General features: G+C 45.0%; 2 protein-coding genes across 3 annotated transcripts; one reads left to right on the plus strand and one right to left on the minus strand.

Moving 5' to 3' along the window:
• Positions 1-1,383: 1,383 nt before the first annotated feature.
• E4F1 (E4F transcription factor 1) lies at positions 1,384-17,127 on the minus strand. 2 transcript variants are annotated; one of them, XM_084641915.1, is made up of 14 exons: positions 16,950-17,127; positions 14,948-15,099; positions 14,750-14,846; positions 13,086-13,291; positions 12,320-12,440; positions 11,809-11,961; positions 11,091-11,254; positions 9,416-9,643; positions 8,984-9,086; positions 7,770-7,987; positions 6,762-6,960; positions 4,671-4,831; positions 4,216-4,278; positions 1,384-2,697 (listed from the first exon to the last, which is right to left on the minus strand). In XM_084641915.1, the coding sequence occupies exons 1-14, from the start codon at positions 17,104-17,106 to the stop codon at positions 2,350-2,352; spliced, it is 2,370 nt and encodes a 789-aa protein (XP_084498041.1). In that variant the 5' UTR covers positions 17,107-17,127; the 3' UTR covers positions 1,384-2,349. The 2 variants fall into 2 exon arrangements, with proteins under 2 accessions (XP_084498041.1, XP_084498040.1); XM_084641914.1 differs by having other exon boundaries at positions 14,750-14,849.
• Positions 17,128-17,622: 495 nt separating this feature from the next.
• Positions 17,623-22,772, plus strand: PGP (phosphoglycolate phosphatase). The gene is made up of 2 exons (XM_084642052.1): positions 17,623-18,298; positions 20,332-22,772. Exons 1-2 carry the CDS (start codon positions 17,683-17,685, stop codon positions 20,655-20,657), a joined length of 942 nt encoding a protein of 313 aa, XP_084498178.1. The 5' UTR covers positions 17,623-17,682; the 3' UTR covers positions 20,658-22,772.
• The last annotated feature ends 1,729 nt before the right edge of the window (positions 22,773-24,501 follow it).

Raw genomic sequence — 24,501 nt, forward strand, 5'->3', positions numbered from 1 at the left:
CATGGAAGTTCTTTAGAGTGGGGGGGCCATCTTTGTGCATGTACGAGGTACCTAACTCATAACTAGGGCTCCTAGGTGCCACAGCAAAAGAAATACTAAATGGGTGACAGAGCCTTACCTCATGATGAAGAGTATGCTTGCTAAGACAGTCTTGTGAAAACTATTAATCTCTTCTTGTCAGGAAAAAGTTACATTTGCATGAATGAAAAAGTATAAATGCTGGCTATGTAATCTGCCTGTAAACATATAGAGTGAAACTACCTATTTTTTTTAAGCTACTGCTTTATGGAAAAAACAAAGATGCATCATTTCATCCAGGAAACAAAGTGCTATTTTGGATCTTCCCTTCAATGCTCTTTGCAATGGAAACGCATGTGTACATAGGAGGTGACACAGGCTGAGATTTGATGTTTCAGTGCCTCAGTTTGACACTATGCCCTGATTTTCAGAAACTGCTGAGTTTCCATCCTCTGCAAATCAAACCCAATTATAGGTATCTTAAGTTGCACATTGAAAATTACTAGTCACTTTTGAAAACTGTGGAGATAAAATTTAGGTATGGTTGCTTTGCATATGTAAATGTAGGACTTTCTTATAGAAAAGTGCATGCTTTTTTTTTTTTTTTAAATCTTCTGAGTCTTTGAAATTGTGGTTGCTTAGCCACCCTTACTATTGCAGAGTCCCACAATCAGTATGGGATTTGTGTTGTAAAACTTAAACCTGAATTCTGGCAGAGTTGATACATGTTATAAGCTGAGTGGATGGGCTTATATTTAATTATTCCTGAATCACTTGTCTTCATCCCAAGCTCACCATGTGTGGCAGTGAAGATGACAGGGGTGAGGTACATTAACCCAGTTTTTCCTTTTTTAATCCCTGGAGCCATAATAGGTCAAATTACAGTTGGTTAGAATTGGTGCTTAGTGGTAGGGGGAAGATTGCACTGCCCTTAACTGTGCTAGGGTTATACAAAGGAATCCAGGCCCAGCTCTACAAAGTCAACTCCAATGCAGTTGTTGACCCAAACACAGTGGTTTCAATGGAAGTTAGGAGTCTAAATACCATCATGGATCTGGGCTGTAGGGTCCAGAATGTTAAGCTAATGCTTGTGAGGAGGAATGAATAAAACAGGAGGTGACCTTCTGAAGCCCTAGTTCTGTTTGAAGCCTCACAGCCCATGAGGGATTGTGCCACACAGACTTCAGGCACTAAGTTGAAGACAAGTACAAATCACCCTCAGTGAGGATTTTTTAAAGTTGTACACTTTTGGGGGGGGAGGGAGAAGAATGTCCCCTTCTCCTTTCAGAGATTCTTCATGGTGGTTCTAGTGATCAATTCACTAGAGGAGAAATACTAAAACCATAAAGAACTTTAAATATTTTATTTTTTAAAAAATGTATTCTATTTACACTCTGCAAGTAAAAATCTGTATACAGTTAAAAAAGAATCATGTACAATATGGCTTCATACATGAAAAAGTTAACTCTGAGTAGCCACTTATGGAGCATTGCAAGGATATGATGCATTCTGTCAGATCTCTATATAAAAGGCTATTATCTGTGAGATAAACCTATATTACTATGCCTTATGAGAATTAAAGTAGTGTGGTTGGAAGGCATGAAACCATGGCCTTTCATCAGTGGTAAATTTGCCCAGAAACTCTTCAGTTATTTATTAATCTGATTCTCTCAGAGCAAGACATATCTTCCATTTAAGTTGTGACTTAAATACCAGAACACTACTGTCCAATGGTCTGAGGTAAATGCTTTGCAAAGGATATTCCTTTATTGGAGGCAGCTGTACAAAAAGTTAGGTGTGTGAATTAAGACTGTCAGTCACTTATTGCACCTTAAAGCTAGGCAGAGGTCTTTATGGTACTGGCATTTCCATTTTAAAACAGGAAAATGTATAATGTCCTAGTTTATACCACTTGCAGTTTATAAAGTGTTGCCTTATATATTTTAAGAAGAGTTTCTCTCCTGCTCCCCAAGCACCTGGAACAGCAAGCTTTAATGCTGATTGAGCCTGGTGCCTGCCCTGGTGAAAAAACACTTGACTAAGGCAGTGGTGGGCAACCTGCGACTTGTCAGGGTAATCCACTGGCGGGCCACGAAACAGTTTGTTTACATTACTGTCCGTGGTTTGCTGTTCCTGGCCAATGGGAGCTGTGGGAAGCCGCAGGGACACGCTGCTGCTTCCTGCAGCACCCATTGGCTGGGATTGGCGAATCGCAGCCACTGGGAGCTGCGGGTGGCTATGTCTGCGGACAGTCAATGTAAACAAACTGTCTCGCGGCCTACCAGATGTCCACCACTGCTCTAAGGTCTGCCATTCACTAGATGTTAGCCCCTAGACAATCACTGTCTGAACTTCCACCTCTCCTTCCTGGGAGGCTATCACAAACTCTCCTACGTGCTCCATTATTTCAATATCCTCTGATGCAACCATTGTCACAGTTGCTTCTTCTGTCTCAATGCTACCCTCTGTTGTCAGCACAGCTCCTTCTCCAATAGCCGAAGCCAGTGTCATGGCAACCTGCTCTGTAAGACTTTCTGGTGTTGCTATGGTGATAGTGTCTGCAGTGTCAGTAGTTACTTCAGAGTTTTCTGCCACTGTAACGTTCTGCACAATGATCTGGTGGCCAGAGTTTGCTTGATTTACTATTTGCTGCACAACCTTCATAATGTGACTGTCAACCTAAGTTAAGAAAAAAGTTTATTAATAATCCAGACAATTCCTCTTATTCAGTGTATTGTGCTTACTGCTGCCCAGCTACAACTAACTGCAGCCTGGTAGCTTTTTAGTGAGGTAATATAAACAATTAAATAGGTTCAGATGAATTCAAATGTTTATTGAAGGTATGGCATCTTAGTGAGAGTGAGATAGCTGGAGTACTTTACATCTCATCTCACTAGAGAATGGCTGGTATTTGAGGAAGAAACAGTTTGTATAATGAAGTCAAGTTTTTTTAAAAAACTGTTTAAAACTAGCATGAGGATGTCACACATCCAGGTTCTCAAATACCAGAGTGATGGCCTCAGTGTAAGAACTTAAAGATGAACCATAATTTGTTACAATGTGTCCAGCAAGAGACTAGCCAGCCTCACTTTAGCTTTGCAGTTCCAACCAGGAAGTTGAACCAAACCTGAACACTGGTTCAGAGAGGGTTTTTTTTGAATGAACTGAATCCAAAAAACCCCTGAACTGGTAACTTGTTCCAAACAGGTTGAGTAATCCAATGCTAAGGGACATCTCTGTAGTCTTTTGGGAGTGCTGAGGAAGGGAATGTCTCTCTGCTCCAACCCAAGGGGGGAGGGGGGGCGGCAGAGACACTACACTTCCGAGGAAGCCATTGGAAGAGGAGAATGGGAGAGGTGGTTTCAGGTATTGATAGGACTAATCAGGGGAAACTACTACAACTTCCAGAACACCTCAATCGCCTCCTGCTGAGTGCTTGTCCCTCCTATGCAAGTCAGCATAGAAAGGATGTTTTCTGGCCTGAAATTCACTTTGTACATGACATAAGAGCGGCCACACTGGGTCAGACCAAAGATCCATCTAGCCCAGTATCCTGACTTCCAACAGTGGCCAATGCCAGGTGCCCCAGAGGGAATGAACAGAACAGGGAATCAAGTAATCCATTCCCTGTCACTCATTCCCAGCTTCTGTCACCTTAACAGTCAATTATGACTGACAGAGGTCTGGAGGATGTTGTACTAGTGAATGCAAATAACTTGTAAATTTTTCTACAGTGAAAAATACTTCATTGTATTCTTTTGCTAAGAGTTACAGTGCAAGCATAAGTGTGAGACATTAACCTACAGGAAACATAGCTGAACTGGTTACTGAACCATCATTTTAGGTTCCAATTCAAATGCTAACTCAACCGCAGAGTTAAGAAATATTGATAATTCCAACCAGAATTGAATCAAATTAAACTCCTTCATTCCAACTATGATTTTTTTGGTTTTAGTACACTTGGTGAAATTAAGAGAACAGTAAGTTTCACAAAGATCTTATGGTGTTAATGTGAAGTCCTCACTTATTCAGTATGTACACTGGCTATAAAGCCCAGTCTGCAAAACTACATATTTGGGGGGGGGAAGCTAGCTGGGTTTTGGTATACTTAGTGTGGCTTTCAGGCACTGTATGTTTATCTTAACAGTGGGTAATGGACAACAAGATCCGAAAGGAGCAGCATAATTGGCAGCCTACCTCGTGTCTTGTTCCCTCTATTATTTCAGTAGCTTCACTGGTCTCCATTTCTTCAGTAGCAGTCTGGAAAGAGACAAAGCAAAAGATCGCTAAAGAATGCTATAACTTTGCAACTGGAATGTGGGATCCTTCTCAACATTCTTCCTGTTCTCCCTCTACTGCTATGACCTGTCTTTCTCAAGGAGGCAGCTGTATGTAGTTCTCTCCAGGCCTTAACACAAGTTTCTCAGAAGTGATGCAGGGTGCGCCCCTCTTAGAGGCACAGCATCCTTTCGCCATAGCACCCTGTGGACTGATGGACTCTTCTCCCCTATTTATTGCATTACAGGTGAGCAATGCACAGAACTGTGCAGGCATTTAGTTACAGCACAGGTTTCAGTGGAACACAAGCCCTTCTTCCTATCTGCCCTTCCTTATCCACTTGTTACTAGCAGCCTGGGATAGTGGCTTATTACCTCAATGATGTATTCCTGAGTATCTGCCACCACTGAAGAAAATTCTACTAGAACAGTATGAGGATCTTCAGAAATAACTGTTGCCGCTAAGTTGTCAGCTGATTGACTTTCCTCAGAAACCATCACTTCTTCAACCTCTTTCAATGCAAGAAGGCAGCCACCTGAATGATATTTCAGGAATGTCAAGAGAATGTTAGTCTACTATGAAACAAGAGAAACAGGATTTTCACACCCAAAATCAAATGCTAGGTCCCACCTAATGACACTTTTTATGGGCTACTGCTAGGTGGAAGCTAGCAGCAGTTATGTAGTCTCTCCCTACCCCCACCAAACATTCTGGCCCAAATTTTAGGCTCCAAAGACATGCTACCTTGGAAACTAGAATCCAGCCTCAACAACTAATACAATGGAATTACTAGGACCATACAAGAGTTTGAGTGCTTAAATCAGATTGGATTTCAAAAGTCTTGCCCAATAAGAACAGAGGGGGCGAAAGCAGGCAGTACAGGGCGCTGGTAAGAAGTGGCCGCTGATGCTGGCCTGTACGCAGCCGACTATAAAGTGCTACTGTGGCAGCACTTTAATGTCGCTGCCCCTTTTGTCCATTTCCCCCTCCAAATCCGCAGCCCTGCCCCTAAGGACCCTGCAGGCAGGGCCCCCGATGGGGAGTGGGGGAAAGAGACAGTGATGTCTAAGGAGGGTACTTTGCCATGGCAGCACTGTGTAGTTGCCCCATTTACCCCCTCCCAGGTCACTGCCAACAGGGGGAAGGGGCAGCTGCCCCAGGGCTGGCCACTGAAACAGGCCTGGGGCTCCCAGCTGCTGCTGCTACCACAAGCGGAGGCCAGAACCCTGGGCCCTTTAAATCGCCACCGGAGTCCTGGGCAGCATGGGCCAGACAGTGTGGATGGGCTGGCTGGGGGAGGCTGACCCCCCAGCTGGGCCCCTGTACATGTAAATGCTTAATGTTACTTTCACCCCTGAGAATAGATCCCAAGATTCCTTGATATCCCTCATAAGAAGCCAGGCCCTTGTACCAGTATACAATTTAGCATATTTATGTTCCTAGCAAAGCTGTAACTATTCTCTAGAAGCATTATATGCCAACATGATTTTAGAACATATTTAGTATATATAAGAAGAACAAGTAGTGACTCAATGGGTGCTGATCCAGTCAACCATGTAAATATTTGCAAGTGTTCTGAATATTATTATTTGCCCAGCAGACCATAGCAGCTTCAACTAGACACAGCACACCCCTTTATGGCATTTCACAGAAAAAGGTAGTAAGATAATGGGCAATTTCACTTGTCAAGAAACCAAAAACAAAATGTAGAGGTAGATTTCACGTTTAATTTTGCAGAACACAAAATGTAAGCAGCTGTTGGCACCTGGCACTTCTATTGTGTTTTAATCCCTTTGATGTTGGGAGACAGGTGAACTTGCATTAGTTTATGAAGACACCTGTTTCTTCTGGCCTCACCTGAAGCCTTGGAGAATGTAATAATTACAGAATAAAATAGCCAAATCCATATTGTGAGATTCAGAGTGGAAGCTGTGTGGAAGAGAGGATCTCTCCCCTTTCAAATGCTGCATTTACGGATCATGGAAGCTAGAGTTTGAAACACAGATAGCTCAGTGTTTTTGCCTCTATCAGACTTAACACAATGAATTTGATTTCACTGATTTCCACTTTTAGTTACTGTTGTACTAGATGAATGGACCAGTTGTTACCCATAAACCAGTTCTCTTACTGATCAGGGTTGCTTTTGGGTGGAAGGGTGAATGTAGAAGGGCTTTATTTAGTAGTTTAAAGAATAAATGTTGCACCTTTTGATGCCACTCAACAGCAGGTAAACAATCAACAGCTTATAGGAAAGGTAGCTAGAGCCCATTCAAACAAGACTGGTCTATCAGCCACTGAATTAGCTTAGTGTGACTTGAGCAGGCCTTGTTGTCACATTAATCAGAGAGGTTTACTGTTACATGGAGTCATACAAAATGATCACTAAGATTCAGCCATAGCAGGGCAGGTGGCCCAAATCAAGCCACAAGAGAATCCCACCATAGACAGATGACTCCCTATCTCACCTTTGGTTTTTAAGTGCCTGTTAAGAGTACCATGCTCTGCGAACCCACGTCCACACTTGTAACATTTGTATGGCTTTTCGCCTGTGTGGTGACGGATGTGACGAACCAACGAGCCCTTCTCCCGAAAGCCCCGGTTGCAGAACTGGCAGGTGTAGGGCTTCTCTTCCAAGTGAGTGCGGAAATGAACCTGCTGGGCATTCTGCAGCATAAAGTGGATATGATGGAAGAGTGACTGATAGGAACAAACCACTTAAACAGCCTCTTACAAGGAGTATTCTAGTTCTGACTTTGGAACAGACACCCCTTTGAGGTTTTCCTCTCTGCCAAGGCAGGAATATGCCTCTGCCACAGGTACAACACATTATTCTTGAATGAGGAAACAGCTCCCACTATTTCTCTACTGAGAGATGAACTGCAAGGCCATTGTATCTAATAGTAGAGTCCAGGATCCTTTAGTTCTCCTGGAACAGCTGAAGATCGCTAACTAAAATAAAACAGACAAAAACTGCATTCCCTCCACTGCATTAGGAGTCAATTACAGAATGTCTATAAGGAGGCTGACATTGGTCCAGTGTGCTAACCGCAGCCTATACCTAGCACTTCAGAGGTAACTGCATCGTACTGTTTCTGAAGGCAAACTTCATTCCCCAGAGGTAATTAACTTATGCTTGTACATAGCAACTGATCTCTTAACTGTCATATTTGGCAAAGAAAAAGTCAGTTCACATAGCAAGTCATTTTTTTCTAACAAATCTGCTATTTGCCGTACCAATCCCCTGCAGCACAGGCTGTCCATCCAGAACAGGAGGGAATTTTCTCCAAAACTTGTTTGATTCTTACCCCTCACTTTAAGTCCCTCATTCTTGTATCACTGGATCTCAAAACAATTTAAAACTTTTTTTAAAGCGTTTCAGTTCTCTGTTAGACAAAGCCTGTTAACTTTCCACAGAGCATGACTTTGGGGAGCAAAGATCTGCAGACAAGAGTGTTTTGGAAAGAGGCACCTACCTTTGTTTTGTATCTCTTGCCACACTTTGGACAGGAATATGGCCGCTCATCTGAGTGCACCCTCTTGTGTCCCTTCACATGCGCGATGGTCTTGTAGAGCTTGCCACACTCACCACAACGGAAGCGCCGCTCATTGACATGCACTTCTTGGTGCTTTTTCAACAGGTAGCCTTTCATGAACTCCTTACCACACTCCTCGCATTTAAACACTTTGTAACCTAAAGGGAGACGCACCTTAGACCACAAGCAACAGCAGCACAAGGGAATTCTGAAATCGTTACTGCACCAAAGTAATAACGTGGTTATAGCATGTCTGACCAGAAGGACTAGATGGCACAGGGGAGTTAATGTAAGATGATGTGGTGCTTCTCCCCTTCAGAGCCCTGGTTCAAATCAAGATCAGGTTGATAATGGTTCCGTTGGTACTATCTAATGGCTATTTTGTGTCTTCCATGAAGCAGATCTGGTCTCAAACCAGTTCCCAGTATTTTTGCCCACATCAGAGATCACCCAGTTTGCACTCGTCAGCAGTATCAGAGCCAAGAAGACTGAAGTCCATCTGTCCCTGCATTTTAATAGCGCTCCCTCCACAGCAAGGCAATGTGCATGCATGTAGCGGGAACATTTGTCCTGCTGCTAACTGCTGTACCTTTTATGTGGCTAAAATGAAAGACTTTCTGCAGAAGGCCATTCTTGTACCCACCTTGGAGTGCAGTGGGCAAGAGGGGGAATGATTTTTCCATAAGCATTAACAATGGATAATAAATATGGGGTCTTCTCCATTCTCTTAATTCTAGTAGCTGCCTATTCATTACAGGATACAGCTCAAAAATTGTACTTGTTTGCTTTTAAAGCAAGTCAAGGAGCTGTTCCAGCCACTCACAGATCTGGTCTCTCGTCAATCTTTTCCCTGTTCATCTAGAATCCAGCTCTCATGTTCCTTACACTAGTGGGGGGAAGTTTGTGTGGAAGAGCCGTCACCTCTGCACCTCCTGAAATATGGAGCTGCTTTTGCATTTTTTAACCTAGACTTTACATCACTTTCAGATCTCAGGGGAAGTCTCTTCTCAATTGTTCTGACCTCCATTTCTCCATTAGTGTTTTAAACGCTAATTGAATCTGCATGCAGTTGTGGGATAAAGTTTGCACAACAAATGCTATACAAACCGTTCAGATATGTACATTTGAGAGAACAGCATTTGCAGTAGGCTTACCTAAATGTCCTTTGATGTGTATTTCAAGGGAAACAGACCCACTGAAGACTTCACTACAGTGAGGGCAAACATAACTTTTGTATCCGTTTGTTTCTGTATCGGTCTATTGAAATTAAATATCATAATATAAGTGCCTTTTCCATACATTATGTGGAATCAATATTCCTAATCAAAATTCTAAGCTAAATGCCCTCTGATTTAAAGAAAAATCAAGTTATCAAAGAAGCAGATGGTGCTAACACTGCAAGTTCTAACGCACAAAAAATATTACACTCTGCTGGTCACTATGCTGATACATAGTGCATAAATATTAAAAGTGTAGATACAATGAAGCTAATGCCTAAGGTGCTCACATGGGCTGTTAGGAATCACATGTATTTCCTGTAGAAAAGAAAACAAGCTAATTGATAAAAGCACATGATGCAAACATACAGTCTCTACTTGCTCTACTTCAACACACTGTTCCCCACACTGCTCTTCTTCTGCTTCCATCTCTTCATTTTCTAGTTCTTCTGTAGCAGCCACACCAGGTTCATCTGATTTTTGCATCTCCTCCACAGTAACTTTTTCTATCACAATCCCAGAATTCCTCATGGCCTGCCTCAGCAAGTTCTCATTGTTCACTTCCCATTCACATGGTAGTTCCTCAGGATTTGATGGCTAAAGAAAATAAAATACTCAGATGATAAGAACAGCAGATGTGAAGTCAGCCTTTTAGACAAAAGAACTCTGGGTATTCCAGTGCTTGTCACCAGGGTGACCAGTTCTGTGATCTCAGATACCAGAAAGCAAAAGAGATGTGTCTGCTTTGGAGAAGTCCGAGAGCTTGAGAAACTCCAGTTGAAAGGATACTTTCCAGCCTTTCACTTGGAGTCTAACCTCAGGGAGTGGCCATAAAATATGGCCATTTTAGGTCACCCAAGTAGTATACCAGACATCACTGATCCCATACAGATACATGACAGATCACTTTTTTGATTTTATAATAGAGACTGTAAACTCCACGACCAGATGCTCTAGTATGGTCTTTTCAGGTAACCTACACAGCCATTTTTTTTTCTCTGAACATGCAGGCTGTTTTCCTATATCGGGGGTAAGCAACCTACGGCGAGCTGATTTTCAATGGCACTCACACTGCCTGGGTCCTGGCCGCCAGTCCACGGGGCTCTGCATTTTAATTTAATTTTAAATGAAGCTTCTTAAACATTTTCAAAACCTTATATACTTTAAATACAACAATAGTTTAGTTGTATATTAAAGACTTATAGAAGAAGACCTTCTAAAAACGTTAAAAATGTATTACTGGCACGCAAAACCTTAAATTAGAGTGAATAAATGAAGACTTGGCACCACTTCTGAAAGGCTGCCGACCCCTTTCCTATATGCTTTTGAGATCAGTTTCACAGCATGAGCAGGAAAAGCATCCTTACCCTTATTTACTCCTGGCTTATTAGCTTCTTTTAAGTTTCATATTCACATCAACGTTAAGATGTTAGTAAATAAGACATTAGTAGCACCACAGACTTTTGTTTCTCCCCAAGCAAGAGGTTATATTGACAACCAGATGTCCTACCACTCTCAGGTCCTATAAAGCAGTGGTCTCCAAAGTGGGGTGCACGCAGCAGGAGAAGCACCACCGAAGGAGCGCTGCTGGCACGGCAGCAGCTTGGCTCTCCCCGCTCTGTCTTCGGCGGCACACTGGCGGGGGCTTTTTTTTTTGCACATCCCTAGAGCTGGCCCTGGGGAGATGCACGATCCAAAAAGTTGGAGACCACTGCTATAAAGAACCAGTCAGCAGCATGAGCTATGTCATTATTTTCAAAGGAGTTCAGAATATTTGCCATCTAGTGTTGGAACTGAAGTTCTACAAGAAAGGAAGCTACTGAACATAACAGAATTAAAATTAGCCTATACAAGCCCTGTGCGGACCTTCCTGAGTAAGTCCTCTTTAGATTCCTCTCCTTTTGAGTGTGTCCTTGGAACTGATGGGAAGGTGAATTTATGTGAGTAATGCTACCTTCCAACTCAAGAGCCCTGGCCAAGGAATAGCAATTCTGCTTCTTTGCATAAAATATGCGAAGGGTATCCAACAAAAACAAACACTCACCTCTTGATCCAAGGATTTTGCATCAACAACAGGAAGCTCCTGCATTTGGACATGGACTTCATGAAGGACATTGCCTTTTGCATCTGTTAATAGGTGAATCACAGGAGTCTCAATGGATTCACTTGCTATAGGTGAAACCGTCTCTGTGTTTGAACTACAGGATTCTTCAAGAAAAGAAGCACAGGATTAAACAACCACTCTAATTCTGAGTGTGAAGCTAAACCCTATTTACAGCCACTTGACCTAATTCTACTTCAGTGTATCTTACTCAGTGTATCTAGAAATATTAACCTCTGGCTGAAGGACTGCTTTTTTGCATTTACCCTGTATAATCCTTTTCAAGCATTGTTCCATACAATGAAATACAGCATTTTGCAGATGGATACATTTCAACACGGATTTGCATGTCAATTTTGTGATTATAATGGTCTTAGTGCCAGATTCTCAAATAAATCTTCCGATCTATGATCCGTATTTATTCATCCATGGTATGACTCTGTCCATGTGCACTCTGGATTGATAGGTTCGCTACCTGTCCAGAGGTAGTTTCTTTCTAAAAAAGTGGGAGCCAGATTGCCTGCCCCCCCTCCCCCCCCCAACGCACACACAAAATATATAAAAAAAAAAAATGAAGGAAAATAATGTTATTTGAATGCCAGGAATGTCACGTGACCTACACTTTGTTTGATGCAGGACATGCATTTGCTATTTCACTGACCTGTTGGCAGTTCATCTTTGCTAACAACTATTTCTTTGCTCACGTTGAAACGGATTTTTTCGGTGCAAGGTGTCAAAGATTTCAGATGCCGTGTCAAAGCTCCTGATTCCCTGAAGCTTTTCCCACACTTCTTGCATTTGTAAGGTCGCTCATCTTGACAAAGTAAGAGAAAGCATGAATCATTACCAAATAAATTTTATTAACTCCATCCAAGAATTTTCACTTGATCAAACATACGTCTAATACAGCATTTCCCAACCTTTTGGGGCAAGTGTAGTTGCCTGTGCCCACTACCTTCCATCCAATTACATGCACTATCTGCAATGGCAAGAGTTTTTAAAACTGGGCTTCTGAGTAGCCTCAACACCATGGGATTTAGACTGCACTCAGCTCAATGCAAGGTGGAAAACAGTGGAGTATTTCAGCTCATCATTTAAGGCAAGATGGAGGAGCCAAGTACAGCCCAGTCCAACAATTAGGAACCACTATACTAAAACAGACAGTATCTTACCTGTGTGACGCCGGTGGTGTCGAATGAGAGACCCCTTTGTCCTAAATGATGTTCCACATAATTTACATTCATAGTCCTTCCTGCTACTATGAGTGATCATATGAGCTTTAAGGATACTGGCCTAGAAAATGAGTTGATTTTAAAAAAATGGGTAGCAATGCTCCTTTATTAGTTGTTTTACATTTGAACAAATCAAAGACATTCAAGAACACTCACACTACTAATAAAAAATGCAACTGCAGAACTGCTAGAATGTTGAGAAAAAACACAAAGTTCCAGCCATTACCAGGATTAAAGAAGTGCTTGTATCATTAAATTTACAAGTGAAGATAATGGACATGTTGGAATGCAGCCTAATGCAAAACTACATCAGTTATATAAGCCTTCCTGCTTCAGGGCTTAAGCCAATTACTACAGTTAAGAAGCAGCTTCACTTGCAGATTATTCCATGATTGTCCATTATAGAGGTTTCACACTTTCCTCACTGGCCACTATCAGAGACAGTGTAGTAGACAAAGATAATGGTCCACTGTGTGATCTAGTATGGCAATTCCTTTGTAGACAGTAATTAAAGCTTTATCATGAATGTCGAATTTGACTGACTGGCACTAGTTTTGAAAGGAGGTCAATCTCCAAATAAGATTATGTAGTAGGAAATGAGTTTTCTATCAAGTCTGAAGAGATCATGATGCACAACTGTCCTAAAAGATTTGAGCATATGAACATTACAAAAGTAGACTGTAAAGCTACCAGCTCCATAACTTACTGTTTTAAACGTCTTGTGGCATAACTCACACACATATCGACCTTCTTTATTAACCAGCAGCTTAACCCTGATCAGCTCTGTGGAGCCATCTTGTTCCAGGTCATCGGGGCTGCCCTGCCCTTCAGTGATCTCACCATCAATCTGGCCATTTGGGTTTTCAAAAACATGTTCTCCTGTGACAATGACTTCTTTGATGTGCCCACTACCTGGGAAAATGATATGAAGACAGCTACGTTCTTTACATAACAGGTTCACGTGACTCAATGGATTCAATCTTTTAGGATATCAAGTAGTGGAAAGAAAAGAGAAGCAGGTGACTACACATGAATGGTATAAGCCAGAGTCAATATTGACTGATTATGGAACTCTTTATTGCGTTTTCAAAGTCATTCTAAAAGGTGTTAGAGCTCAGGATGGATGTTCTTTGAAGTGGAGTTTTAAATCTGAGTATATTTATTGTGTATTTTACTTAAGTTAGAGTTGGAAAGGTGCCTTGCAGGATTTCCATTCATCGTGGTAGCTGCAGAGATTTAGTATGCTACCTCCTTAGTTCTACCAACCCCAAAGCTCAGGAGCCACACACAGATTCCTATGTGACAGTTTAACACATTGTCTCAACCACCAGACTAGTCAACAAGGCCTTTTTTAATCAGAACTATGACAGGGATGTCATCTCGCATAACCTTTGAAAGTAAATGCCACAATCATTTGAGTTGGAAGGGACCTGTAACTAAGTGGTCTGCAGCATGGATTTATTTTGTACAGAAAACAGGCAATACGGTGCAAGCCAAAATCAATTACACTGCGGAGACACTAAAACAAGAAGTCGTACTTCTGCCAAACCACATTAGACAGGGATGCAGTGATTATGGACCAAATGGAAAACTGACAGGGAAAGAGTTCATTTCAAACTTTCTAACTGTGTACAGCTTCAACAGAAAAAAGTATTCTGTAATTACATTTCTTCTAGAGGACCTATCAATTTACTAAAATGAATACATGCAGAAATGAATAATGGATGTAAGGTTTCAGAAACCTTAATGTCTTTATTTTAAGAAGAGAAAATATTTCCATTACTAATTATTATGGGCATTGATTAATAATTTAATGTGACTTCACTTGAACTAAAAATCTAAAATTCTATTGAGAAACCATCTTCAGTTGCAGAGTTAACATCGCCACACAAGGACCTACATACACAAAAGTTTATTTAATTACAATTTTTGCCTCCAGTTTAGAATTCACTCCAGAAGATCCAAGTTATTTCTAAAACAGTCAAGGTCACCCTTGTGATGCAATAGAGAACTCCTATCCACAAAACTTTCTTAGGAAGTGGCACAGCAATTTTCAGACCAGAAGATGTGTGTATTAAAGTTATAACTCCCTAAAAACTGGAATTTGCAAAAGAAGCCATTAACTGAAAACTAGTATATGTTTTCATTGCTTAAAAAAGCACCTAAAATCGGTTTCCTCCCCATATACACAATAGAGTGAAGCTAAATCAACTCTGGCAGTATACAGCATTGACTATGAAATCAAATTCTTACAGAGCTAGTGAGGGCACCACTCAAATTTACAATGCAACTCCATCTGACTAACCTTTAGAGTAAGGCAATAGACTAAATGATAACAGATCTCTGTTACATAAAAACCTTGCAACTTACCTACTATAGAAGATGCATTACTGATTTCTTCTGCTATTGAAGATGCTTCAACAACTATATGAGCAACAGTTATGGACTCCTCAACAGAAGGAACAACCTGCTGTAACAGATAATGTTTTAGTAAGAAAAGTTAAAATCACATCTTACGTTCACTTATGATAGATTATTGTTCTAATTATTTTGAGACATGGCTGTCACCTTCTGTACTTCTTGGCTAGGAAGACTTGTTGATGTGGCAGTAATGGCTTCTTGAGTTCGCTGACAGATCTTTTGTAATTTGTGTTGTACAAATTCTTCCAAAGAGGTGAACTCAGAATGGCAACGACCACACTTGTGAACATCATCTTCATCTGCAATTTAATATGTAAGAAATTATTAGATTTGGAAGTTAACGTATACGATGTTTAAGACTGTATGACAACAGCCCTTTGCCATCCAGTCTACTAAATCTCCCACAATATGAAGAGAGAAAGTTGGAATTGGAGTGTGTAAGAATTAGGACTATTTCTACCCCATTAAATACATTTTTGCTCCTACAGCAGTATTTTCTTTCAGGGTCTGTAGAGGTTTGTGATGTTAATTTGCTTACAGGGCAACACTATGGCATTTATGCATCACAGGGACATGGGCTGGACAGGTCACAGCAACAAGATAAGGGGCTCCAAGTTTTTGAAGCCAAGTTACATAAACACTTTGTGCAGTCTTGCAAAAGGATCATGAACATTTACCAACACACAAAACAGAGCAGAGGATATTAAAAAAGAAATCTAGTGACATGTTCCTTGCCCCCCCCCAAAAAAAGTGGGGTTACTCATCCCAAGAGAGTGAAAATTTACAAAGCTGCCTTACTACATAGCCCATTACAGCATCTCCCTCAATCAGCACTAACCCTCACTATCTGCCTAAGAAACCTGGAAAGGGATAGGAAGCCTTAATCAGGAAATAAAACCAAAAAGAGACAGCCTTTGGAAGAGGACTTCTAGTGTCTAGAGAGCTGCTTTCTAGGAACATAACAACAGCCATACTGGATCAGACCTGAGATCCATCTACTTCAGTATCTCATCCCCAACTGTGGCCAGCATCAGATCCTTCAGAGGAAGGTGTAAGAACCCCCCCCCCACCCCACATTAGGTCTCAACTGGATTTCTACTAGTTAAGAGATTAGTTTACACGGTGAAGCATGAGGTTTAATATCCCTTCCAAATTTGTTGTTAGCATTAACTCACATAACTCTGGATACTGTCATTCATACAAATGTCCAATCCTTTTTTTGGATCTTGCTAAATTCTTGGCCTCAACAATTTCCTGTTGCAATGAATATGCATTTCCTGAAAGATACTTCCTTTTTCAGTTTTGAATTAGCCATTTTTTAAAAATTTAATTGACTATTCTCTTGTTCTGTTCTATGACAGGGAGAACGGAAGCTCCCGATCTGCCCCACTAGAACATTTCTCATTTCATCAGGTCTCCTCTTATCTCCTTTCTAAGGGAAATTACCCCAATTTTTTTCCCCCACGCTCTGCCAATGAGTTTCCCCAGGCCCCTAATCATTTCCATCACCCTTCCCTGCATCCCCTCTAATTCTGCAACATCCTCTTGGAGATGGGCGACCAGCACTGCAGGCGATGGTCCCCAGGAGACGCCAGCGCCGCAGCGGGGAAAGCTCTTCGAATGGTCTTTGGCTTAGTCCCCATCCCAGGCCCTATGCCGCGTAACACCGTTTGCCTTTTTTTGGCCGCGCTGCCCACCGGGCAAAGGCCGCCTCCGCGCTGGTGACCCCCCAGTCCCTCCCCCGGGGGGATACGGTGAATTCGGCCCCCGCCGCGCTCCCCTTTCCCGGGCACGGCTGTGCCTCCATCCGCAACGCGCTCCGCTTGCCCGCCTGCTGCCGGGGCCCCTCGCCGCCCTCTCCGGCGCCGGCGGACCGACACACCCCGGGCTCCTCCGCAGACGGCGGTCCCTCGCGGCTCGCCCGACCCGGCGGCAGGAGCACGGGGCGGGCGGGACGCGCGGGGAGGCGAGGGGCCGGGGCGGGCCAGGAGCGCTCTGGGGGCCCAGCGCTGACCGGGCCCCCGCCCCGCTGAGGGGCCCGGCGGGAGCCCCCCGCTGCTCCCTCTGGGCCCGGCAGGCCCCCCCCCTCAGCAGGCCGCGCTCCGCTCAGGCCCCGGCCGGGGCAGCGGGCCCGCCCCAGGCCCGTTACCTTCCTCGCTGAAGGGCGCCGGGAGGCTGAGGACGGTGGCGGGGCCGGCGGGCGCCGGGGCCGGGCTGGAGGCAGCCGCCGCCGCCCCCTCCTGCTCCCCGGCCGCGGCTGCCGTAAGCCCCGCCGGCCCTGCGCTCGTTGCCATCACGGCCTCCATGTCGCAACGCGCCGCACCACCAAGATGGCGGCTTTACGGCCGTGTCGTCATAACAACGGGCCGCATGCGGCGGGGGGGGCGGAGCAGGGGCGCGGCCGGCAGTGGGTGGGGCACCGAGGAGCCCCCGCGCAGGGGCCTCACTCTGACGACCACGCCTATGATCCCACGCTGACCTTCCGTGCCCTTCCTGAACCTGAGCTCTCAGGTGACCAGTTACCGCCAGATGCTACTTGGGGGCGGGGCTCCCGGCTCGCTTAGCCAATGAGCTGAGAGAAGGGTGTGCGCCACAACCGGTTGCCCAATGAGGTGGTAGGGGCGGGGCTGAGGGTCCCCGCGCGACGGCCCCCAGGCTATGCATCCGTCACCCATTGGGCCACAGAGTGGGCGGGACTCCGCGCCCGCTTCCCCCAACGAGCAACGGCGTGGGCGGGGCTCCCTTCCCCAATTTGTGGCGCGGCCGGGGGCGGCCGCCCCACTGCCCGTCGCCTGGGCGGGCTCCCGCGCCGAGCGAGCGCGCGCGCGCGCAGGCGCAGACGGCCGGGCCGGGCGGAGCGGAGCGGGCCCTTCGGTCGCACCATGGCGCAGGGCTCGGCGCGCCGCTGCCTGCGGCTGGAGCCGGGCGCGGCCCGCGAGGTGCTGGGCGCGGCCGACACGCTGCTGTTCGACTGCGACGGCGTGCTGTGGCGGGGCGACGCGGCCGTGGCGGGCGCGCCGGCCGCGCTGAGCCGCCTGCAGGCCCGGGGCAAGCGCCTCTGCTACGTGACCAACAACAGCAGCCGCACGCGGGACGCCTACGCCGAGAAGCTGCGGCGCCTGGGCTTCCCGCCGGCCGAGCCCCGCCAGGTCTTCGGCTCGGCCCACTGCGCCGCCCGCTACCTCCGCCAGGCCCTGCCGCCCGGCGCCGCCGCCTACGTGCTGGGCGGCCCCGCCCTCGGCGCCGAGCTGCGGGCCGCCGGCGTCCCGCACCTGGGGCCCGGCCCCGCCGCCCTGCCCGGGCCGGGCCCGGCGGACTGGGCCCGCGCGCCGCTGGACCCGGCCGTGCGCGCCGTGCTGGTGGGCTTCGACGAGCACTTCTGCTACGCCAAGCTGTGCCAGGCGCTGCGCTACCTGCAGCGGGGCGGCCCCGGCTGCCTGCTGCTGGGCACCAACCGCGACCACCGCCTGCCGCTGGAGGGCGGCGCCGCCATCCCCGGTGCGTGGCCGGACCCCGCCCCGCCCCGCTCCCCCTGAGGCGGCGGCGGCGGGCGGGGGGTGGGGCGGGCCGCGATGGGGCCGCTCCCCGCGGCGGCCCGGCCCTGGCCTCGGCCTGCCGCCGCTGGCTTTTGCGTGCGCGTTTCCGCGTTACCGGGCGGGGGTTTGAAATATCGCCAAAAGCGTGTCCCCTTCGGGGCCGAGCGCCACGTCGGCAGCCCCCTCGGCCGGGCAGCGCGCTGGTCTGTGGGGTGGCGGCTGCCCGCGCCCCCTCCGCAGCCGGCTAGTGCCCTGGCACCGTGGGACGCGGCTCCGTGCCCCGTCCGCAGCCCCCTCGGCCAGGCGACGGGCTTGCCCCCTTGGGTCGCAGCTGTCACGCGGCTCCGTGCCCCGTCCGCAGCCCCCTCGGCCAGGCGACGGGCTTGCCCCCTTGGGTCGCAGCTGTCACGCGGCTCCGCGCCCCCTCCGCAGCCCCCTTGGGCAGGCAGTGTGGTGGTATCTGATGTCACATCTGTTACGGTTCTGTGCTCCATCCATAACCCCCTCGAGCAGGTCATGTGCTGACGTGCAGAACTGTCACACAGCTCCATGGCACATCCAGCCTACTTCACTCCAACGCTGGAATGAGGAAAGGGCCATTCAGTTATTCTCCATGTTCTTCCCTCAGAGAACCCTTTGTGGCCACTACTTTAACTGTCCCTTTGCCCTGGCATCAGCTCCTTTGCTCTCCTGCCCATCCCTAAGTTATAGTGAATGAAAAGTGCTTTCCTGAACAGCATGCATCCTTTATTAGCATCCTGTAGCTTCTTATTTAGTTTCTTAACCCTTCTCTCTTTGTTGCAAGAGGTATGAATGTGATGGCAGTACCTACAGCTTTTATGACTTTATCCTTCATTTGAGTCTCCTCTACTGTATTTTGTTAGAGAATATGGGGGGACACCTATGCTGCTTGTATATGGGCCTCTGGGTCCCACTATAAGTTTTGGAGACAGGTGTCTTTCCTGGGTACAGTCCACTGACCACAGCTGCGTAGAAACCAGCACTCTGATGCTGGGTGGTTGGGGACCATGCTGTCTCCTGGTGCCATGCTTCAGGGCTGCCCTGTTCCCTAGTGGAGCCTGGATTTGTTGGGGCCAGTGGTCCCCAGCAGGCTGATCTCTATGGTTGAACATACAGGTAGAAACTTCCCAATTGCAGTCAGAGCAAATGAGGCAGTCTAAATCTGGAGTACTCTGGATTGTGAGAAGCTTGAGGGGTTTGACTATGGCTGAGCTGTGGCCTAAGTTCCCTCTAAGCTCCCAGCACGGGCCTGCCGTGGCGAGAGAGGGGTGGGGGGAGTCCTCTCTCCCCACCACAGCCCCAGGGCAGCCTGCACCCTGAACCCCTCATCCCCGGCCCCACCCCAGAGCCCGCAACCCCTGTCAGAGCCCTCACACACACACGCACCCCTGCCCCAGCCTCCCGCACTCCGAGCCCCCCCACCCCTCCCATGTGAATTTTATTATGTGCACCAGTATGAAGGTGATGTGTCACACATCACTTCCATATTGGTGCACATACCAAAATTCATTCCGCACATGGATGTAAAAAATTTGAGGGAACACTGCCTTTGGCCCCCATTTTACCTGTTCAGTCACAGAACTGGATTTTCTAGAAAAACCTGTACTCTAAACCCTCTTCTGTTGCAGTAATATGCAAGCACCCCACCCTTTGCAGCCAACTGGGAATCTGGTGGAATGCAGGCACAGCAGTGAGGTCTATATGGCAGCAATCACTCTGCATGGCTTTGCTGGCAGGGTAGCTCAGCAACCCTCTCTTAGTTATTGCGAATTACAGTATTTTACAAAATGAGAGGAAGGGATTGGACTTCCCACTCTGCCTTAATCTGCACCAGGCAAGCTGCCTCTTGCCCATTATTAGGTCTTTAATACTGTGGGGTTACACTTCTGAAATACCATGCAGTGCAGCACTGACTCATCTGGGTACCACAAGTCCTTGCCTATATTTCACTTAGCTTTTCTCTTCTGCCTTCAGGGACTGGCTGTCTTGTGAAAGCAGTGGAGATGGCAGCAGAACGTGAGGCATTCATCATAGGCAAGCCCAGCCGATACATTTTCGACTGTGTGTCTAGTGAGTTCAAGATCGAACCTGCTCGTACCATCATGGTGGGAGATCGACTGGACACAGACATCCTTATGGGCAATAACTGCGGCCTCACCACCCTCTTGACTCTCACTGGAGTCACTACTCTGGAAGAAGTAAAAGGTCACCAGGAGAGTGACTGCCCTTCCAGGAAAAGCCTGGTTCCTGATTACTATGTTGATAGCATAGCTGACCTTCTTCCTGCACTTGAGGATTAAAATAGCAAAAATCTCTCCAACTCCTGAAACGGTACCCATGTTAGTGAAGGGCAGTAGTTAATATCACCTCTGATTACTTTAACACACACAGTGTGACACCACTTGCAATTGCAAACTGTTAGCTTTTAACCTTCAATTTGAGTCCTACGATAATTTTGTTTACAAATCTTATTTTCAAAATGCACTTTGAAATGAAGAGGGCATTATAGTGTCACCCAGTCTTGTGTTTTTTAAAGTCGACAAGTACAGCCAAATGTTTGCAATATTAGGTGTCAGGGTATTGTTTTTCTGGACTGGGTTAAGGAAAATAGAATAGATTTAAAAAAACAAACCCACCTTGCAGTATGTTTTGATGGACAAACCATAGCTCAGACTTGATTATTCAGGGAATTAACTCTTTGGGTATATAGCTGTCCAATGGCTCTCTTCTCCTATGCTTGCACAGGCTGCTTCAGTTAGAATTTGGTCCCATGCTGGGTTCTTGATGCTTACTCAGGTCCTGTTCTAGACCTGCAGCCTGTTGCAGGTGTAACTTGAAGGGAGAGCTGTTCAAATATCTGTCCTGTATTTGATCGTATAAATTGCAGTTGTGATGCAAACTAGACTGGTTCTACATGCAAAGGATATTAATAGTATCTTCTCTATGTTGTATTTGTCCAAATATTGGATGTATATGTAAAGTATGTGTGGTATATAAAGTAATTACCCTGACTGACACTAAAATATATATCAGAAATGTATTTAAAGTATACATTAAACATAATATATTGAGAATGTATCTTGTTTCCCAAAAGGAAGGATATTGAGGAATTTTCTTCACTCTTTATTAAGGATTAATGTTTAAAGGCACTTGCATCTTAATGAGATAATGCAGTAAGTGTAATCACAGAGAACTGTCCTACATTAATACCATTTGCAAGAAAGAATTATATCAACGGACATTTAAAAAAAAAGTCCATTCTGATCATCCTTAGAACTCCCTAGTCCCTCAATAGCAAAACAAATGTTTGCCTGGACTTCAGCGGCAAACTCTAAATCTGCTCCTCCTTTGAAGAGTCTGGGTAGTACACATGGTAAATCTTTCTTCCTCCCTAGGCTTATTGTGGGTGGAATAGTGAGTAAGTACTGGAACAGCACAGGGCTTCCTTTACATTTCTGATTTTAATACCTTCCTTGCAGAGCTGGTGTGAGGGCCTGACACCAGCTACTTGCCTAGGTAAGAATGAATGCTCAGGTTATTTTGCTTCGCAACTTTAAAATAGGCCTCCAGATAGCTTTTGTTCTTGCTGCACTAACAGCCACAATGAATATTTTAAGCTTGTGTGTTTAAAAAAATAACTCAAGTAATCAGATATGCAAATTGCGTGTTCCGTTATTCCACAGAAGTTCTATTGGCAACTGAAGGAGAGCATGTGTTAATTTCTCTCTCATTGTTCAGTTTGAACTAGTCTGGCAGTGTATATTAGTGCCATTTCCTCGTACTTAAACACTTGAAATGTAAATGTATCATCTTGTTCATACAGCAATAATTGTGCAGTTCATAATATCTTTCAGTGTTACCAGGATATGAGCTGAAAAAACTCTTACAAAAGGTTAGTTATAAGTTGATGTCCGCATTCATCTGTAACTCTGGAGGTGTGTAAGAGGCATGAGTCATATCTCTACCCTGTATTATGTGTCCTCTGTAAGCCTTAAAAGGCTTCTAGCTGAAATGCCTATGTGTCATGTAGAATTTGTTCTTGACACTAGTTAATGTAGAATTGGACATAGTGGGTTTATTGCTGTTAAGGAAGACTTCAGATACAATATGTTCCTTGATTTATTTTCTATACTTGTGCTTATCAAATTCTATAGAGATTCAGGAAAATATATTAAGTAAAGGAGTAAATATCAGTGTGGTATTAAACCATATAACAGCTGCACATAATCCCTGTTGAGAACTACACCTATACAATGGTACCATTACCTCTATTCATTCGGTCTTTCCGTAAGTATTGTGGAATTGTATTGGTGAAAGCATTTATTATGCTTAAAGAGTCTCCATATAAATTTTGTTGGAGTTGTTAGTCCTATACTTGAATTTACATTAAACTTACAAACCTGTTTTTCCTCTGGCTTTTCTCATTGTTTCTGTGGTCTGTTCTGTGTTTACATGCAATATTTCATATTGTTGTAACTATTACATCTAAAGGGGTGAAATACACATGCTATTATATTGCTAACTCTAATTTTTAGAACTAATATTCACTCAATATCTTATTCTCCATTTTCAATACCTAGATCCAGCAATGAGTGAGTTGCGGAAGCCTATGACCTGGATAGCATTTTCACATTCCTGCATTTTCAAACAAAATATCTTACTCAGCATGGCTAAGCAGATTCCTGCCCCTTTTTGTTCAGATAAATTAGAATAGTTTGTGAAAGATTTCACTTTTCTGTCTCTGAGAACATATATGTGGTGTGAACTTGTTTGGAAGAAGGGTAGAGTGAACGTTAAAATGCTGGTCAGGAGTTACTCTTGCAGAACTAACCAGTGTGGTTAAATAGAGTAGGCAGTGACGCATTCTTCATCGGAGCTGAAGCTACTTCCTTTAAGGAACATGTTGTGCCGCAGTATTTCACAATGCCGGCATGTGCTGAAGAGTTATTTCCTTGTACTACTTTTACAACTTGAAAGGAATGAGAAAAGTGGCAGGTAACCCTCTGGCCCTAGCAGAACGTAGGCATGCTTTCCTAATTATGTGTCATGAGCACTGTATGGTTGATTTCTAATACATTAACTTCACACTGTCTTCCCTGAATTTTCAAGTCCTACAGAAGTAACAATAGAATGAGAAGAAGCACAACTTTCTCCACTGTCAGTTTCCCTTTTTATATCTTTCTAATATAAACCAGTGGGTTCCAGATAACAAGGGTGGAGCCCTCTTTGGTCCTCTGCACAGTTGAGAGGCAATGTGGAGGGCAGGCCAGGTGCTTCAAAAGGAATGAAAAACCAATGACCAGCCATTTTGGGCTTGCTCCTGCAGTAAGATTTAGCTTTATCCCAAGCTTGTTATGAAAATTCTTCAAGACAGCCTGCTCAGGGTTGTTAGTATAAGGAAACTGCTTCATTACTCTTCTAGATCTCCTCTGGGTAAACTGGTGGTTGTAGGACTTACAAAAGTCTTACTTGTATAAGATCTGCTTTAAAGAGGGTCCTCTATAAGGCCATGATGAAGCCCATAGCATTTATTATAATAGAGGTTGGGCTTGATGTGGCCACATTTCTGAGCTCTAGCTAACCCTACAGGAATACACAGGGTACCTGGTATCAGTCAACCTATAAAACTGACAACCAGTAGGAAAAGCTGTATATCTAAGTACTATAACATACAGATCCCGTCGTCATTGGCTGCCAGTGAGGGTGATTGGTAGTAGCTTTGCAATGCAGGTACCTCTTCACTGGGAACTGGACTATGCTCATTAAAGTAGCTGAGATACATAAGTGGATCCTGGGGCAAATCTGTACTGTGATGACCTGTGCTGCATCGGTCTCGGGGTGAATAAAAATCAAGGTAAATAAAAATGGTTTTTGAATTTTTTTTTTAAAATCCATTTAAAATTAAATTTGAAATTAACCTATGTTAAGGCCTAAACTTACTATAGTCTGTTAAAACTATTTAAATTAAATACACAAATATTTAGCTGCCAATTTTAGAGAGTCAAATCACTGAACTGGAAGTCACTAGCTAAGCACCTGGAACCAGAGTTTGTTGAAGTGCTAAATCAACTTCTGACAGCCATAGCCTCTTCTGCAGGTGCAGAGAGTTTTCTTCATTTCAATTTATTCAACTAGTTCAGTTCA

Source organism: Lepidochelys olivacea, assembly GCF_965140295.1.
Source record: "Lepidochelys olivacea isolate rLepOli2 genome assembly, chromosome: 10".
NCBI lineage: Eukaryota > Metazoa > Chordata > Testudines > Cheloniidae > Lepidochelys > Lepidochelys olivacea.

Excerpts from the sequence above, each read along its gene's own strand:
- E4F1 (XM_084641914.1), bottom strand. The coding sequence starts at position 17,106 with ATGGAGGCCGTGATGGCAACGAGCGCAGGGCCGGCGGGGCTTACGGCA. Across the intron at positions 15,100-16,949 it reads GGCGCCCTTCAGCGAGGAAG|ATGAAGATGATGTTCACAAG; the intron begins GTAACGGGCCTG and ends ATTAAATTGCAG. Across the intron at positions 9,087-9,415 it reads AAGTAGAGCAAGTAGAGACT|ACCGATACAGAAACAAACGG; the intron begins GTATGTTTGCAT and ends TAATTTCAATAG.
- PGP (XM_084642052.1), top strand. The coding sequence starts at position 17,683 with ATGGCGCAGGGCTCGGCGCGCCGCTGCCTGCGGCTGGAGCCGGGCGCG. Across the intron at positions 18,299-20,331 it reads GGGCGGCGCCGCCATCCCCG|GGACTGGCTGTCTTGTGAAA; the intron begins GTGCGTGGCCGG and ends TTCTGCCTTCAG.